Source organism: Mizuhopecten yessoensis, unplaced genomic scaffold, assembly GCF_002113885.1.
Source record: "Mizuhopecten yessoensis strain PY_sf001 unplaced genomic scaffold, ASM211388v2 scaffold716341, whole genome shotgun sequence".
Lineage (NCBI taxonomy): Eukaryota > Metazoa > Mollusca > Bivalvia > Pectinida > Pectinidae > Mizuhopecten > Mizuhopecten yessoensis.
Genome location: NW_018480068.1, coordinates 551,250 through 554,963, shown reverse-complemented (window position 1 = coordinate 554,963; position 3,714 = coordinate 551,250). Strand labels below are relative to the sequence as shown.

The 3,714-nt window shown below is 36.4% G+C and overlaps 1 protein-coding gene across 1 annotated transcript in view; it reads left to right on the top strand.

Annotated features, from left to right (window-relative positions):
- LOC110443369 (protocadherin Fat 4-like) overlaps nucleotides 1–3,714 on the top strand; it is a 37,008-nt gene that overhangs the window by 17,548 nt on the left and 15,746 nt on the right. The window contains exon 6 of the mRNA XM_021487550.1: nucleotides 1,337–1,555. Within this exon, the coding sequence (XP_021343225.1) occupies nucleotides 1,337–1,555 (219 nt within the window). The remainder of the gene's footprint in view (nucleotides 1–1,336; nucleotides 1,556–3,714) is intronic.

The window sequence follows — 3,714 nt, the reverse complement described above, 5'->3', positions numbered from 1 at the left end:
CCAGTGATGGAATCCTGGTCTAGGCCTGTACAACACTGTTGGTTAGATTAACAGTATAACAATCCGTGAGCCAGTGATGGAAACCTGGTCTTGGCCTGTACAACACTGTTGGTTAGTTTAACAGTAAAACAAACAGTGACCCAGTGATGGAATCCTGGTCTGGGCCTGTACAACACTGTTGGTTAGATTAACAGTATAACAATCAGTGATTAACAGTATAACAATCCATGAGCCAGGGATGGAATCCTGGTCTGGGCCTGTGCAACACTGTTGGTTAGATTAACAATATAACAATCAGTGATNTGTTATACTGTAATTCAGTTGAAGATCAGATATAGTTATACTGTAAATCAGTTGTAGATCAGATAGAGTTATACTGTAAATCAGTTGAAGATCAGATAGAGTTATACTGTAAATCAGTTGTAGCTCAGATAGAGTTATACTGTAAATCAGTTGTAGATCAGATAGAGCTATACTGTAAATCAGTTGTAGATCAGATAGAGCTATGCTGTAAATCAGTTGTAGATCAGATAGAGTTATACTGTAAATTAGTTGTAGATCAGATATCAGGTTTTCAATTAATATTTCGGGTTTGTAGTGGGGTCATTTTGTGGTTGAATTCCAAATGGAAGTTTTTTTTGCCGAATTCGTCCCCATATTTCCAAATTTGAAAAAAAAGAGCTTGTATTTAAATGTCAATTCAATACCTCATTTCTTAAATGAAATTCTTTTTTAATAAATAAGGGTGTCTGCTTTTTAATCGATACTTTATGAAAAAAAGTTTTTTGATACAATTCTGAAAACTCCCAATCTCTGTGTTAGTGCCACATTGGCACTGAATTTTCACCTTCAAATATCTAGTATTTATAGATATTCAGATGGATCTGAAAAAAATGGGATGCATGAACATGCATGTCTTTATTTCTTGAATTCATATTCTTCTGAAATATGAATTAAAAACATCTAAATGTCTGCACAGTACAGTGAAACCATGTAATGCTAAACACTAGACAGTGCTCATCAGAACAGATTTCCTCAGTAGCAACTGCACTTATAAATATCATGATATATAGAAGAATTTCTTAAAATCCATGGTCATCTTCCTTGTGAAAAACAATGATCATTCATGGTATTTTCTAGGGGTCAAATGGCCACAGCAAAGATATTGATAAAGTGTTCACATGCTTGGGTTGGTGTCCCCAAATGTTGTGTTTCATTAATTTGGAAATTTGTCTATGCAAATTAATATTTCTCTATGGAAAACCACAATGTTGACTGTGTATATCTATGTTTTAGTTGTGTTTGTGTGTTTCCTTATTGTTGATAACGTCTATAGGAGATACCGCCAAGTTTGAAGTAAACAATGGCGATGTGAAAACACTGACCACCATTGATGTGGATACCGAGGCGACAAGCTGGACATTGATTATCACCTGTAGGGACCGGGATGCAGTCTTAAGGCTGACCACCACAGTGACCGTCCATGTGTTTGTCAGCGGAGTGGATGACAACATACCGGTATGGGCTGCTCCAGAATCAGGAACCTACAGTGTATGTAAGTGGATTTAGAAGTACAGGTAAAATCATGTTGGTATCTCACCTGAAACAGTGAACTAAGTGTATTTGTCTGGCAATAAGCCCGGCCATATCTACTGCATTTCAATAGAAATGCCAAGAAATGTTATTTTGTTGTTCTGAAGTGAGCACTTCTTTGGGTCAGAGATACTGTGTCAACCCCCTGGGCTTATTGCAGTATGTTCAGGAATACATTTGATCCTGTTTTTTATAAGTTATGGTGTCTGTCCATCTACGGTCACTAGCACTCCACCACTGGGTCATGGGTTCAAGGTCTATGTGGGGCAGTCACCAGGTACTGGCTGCAGGTCAGTGGTTTTTCTCCTGGTACTCTGGTTTTCCTCCACCACCAAAACCTGGCTAATCCTCAAATGATCATAGCTGTTAATAGAATGTAAAGCAAAAACAAAACAAAAAACTATATAGAAGTTAAAATACAATGATTTAATTATGAAAAAAGAAATTTACCATGCAGCTATTTGCTATTTAGAGATGACCTTTATAGACAGAATAAATGAACAAAATTCCATCTAAACTACATTTAACCTGGAGTAACCAGATTTGGTATACAAGTACATCTTTGAATGGCAGAGTACAAGAAGTAGATCAATGTGACCTACACTTTGACCTTTGGCCTTACCCGTTGATTTTTTTTTGTTCAGGGTTAATCTCCTGTACTTTTTCATCAGGGTTGACCATATTTGGTGTGCATGTTCATCTTATGTTAGTGGAGTGCAGTTTTTGAAAAGTAGGTCACTGTGATATATGCTTTGACCTCTGACCTTAGACACTGAAAGATTGTCTAAAGCTCAACTTATGTACTATTTCTCTCCGAGTAACCAAATTTGGTATGCTGATATATCCTGAGATAACAGAATTTACAGTTCCAAAAGTTAGTCACTGTGATCTATGTTTTGAACTTGGATGGAAATCGTTTTCTGTATGAGGATACTTTTTTTAGAGTCGATTGATTCTGAGACAGGTGCACAGCTTCGTAAATAGAGAAATCATTACCAAAGGGGAAGAATGATTGCTCTGCAATACTTTGCCTTGGTAGTATTAGTATATTAAGTATTAAACAACAGAACATTGTAGATGTTTTGGACACAAAGTAAGGATATAGGCATATTGTCATGTCATTGGCGTCATTTCATTTTTCTCAGAGTTATGGGCCTTCTTTACTTAAACTCTCATTCTCTGTAACTGTCAAACTTTCCCACGAGCACAACTCCTTCAAACTTCTCCACGAACACAACTCCTTCAAACTTTTCCATGAACACAACTCCTTCAAACTTTTCCACGAACACAACTCCTTCAAACTTTTCCACGAACACAACTCCTTCAAACTTTTAATTGCATGACTACTAAACTTTTAGAGGTTAAAAACACAATATGATGATGTGCATATTGTTGAACTATCACAGTTTCTTTTCATTTTCCCTAGAGTTACAGCCCTTTTCCCTTTTCATCTAAGCTTCCAGACACTGTAACTCTTTCTCAAGTTTCAGTTGAAAACCACTGAACTTTGTAGAGATTCCGGACACAATATGAGGATTTGCCCAGGATCTTGACCACATACACCAGATTTATTATGTGTTTGTATTTTGCTAAATGCATTCAGCACTGTCATTCTTTCCCACTAGCTGCAGACACTGGGCAAGCATGAACTGCATTTATTTGTTTCTTTGCCCTGTTACATTTTAATTGAAGCAATTAACCGTTCCTCTCAGATTTTTGGGATTGATTACAAAGGGCAATAGGTAAGAGACTGTATCGCACTAGCAATACACTCTTCTAGGACCTTGGAGTGAAAAGAAATGTGTTATACTTAATATGATAATTTGACATGTGTGTTAAATTATAGTTTATATACAACTTTTTATTGCTCCCTTGCTTATATATATCATAGGTTGTTTTTTCTACAGTGGAACGTTTTGATATATATGTGTGAATTTACTTAAGTTAATTTCCTTGTTTACGTGTTGTAATATTCTTGTATCTAGGTTTTTCATGTTTATGTTTTTATGCAAATTAGGGGAGTGTTAACCAATCAGCATTAACCCCTAGAGGGTATGTGGTATTGTCAGTGCCCCTCATTATTGATTTACGGCGGGTGTTGGTGTGTTTGCTTTTCGCGTA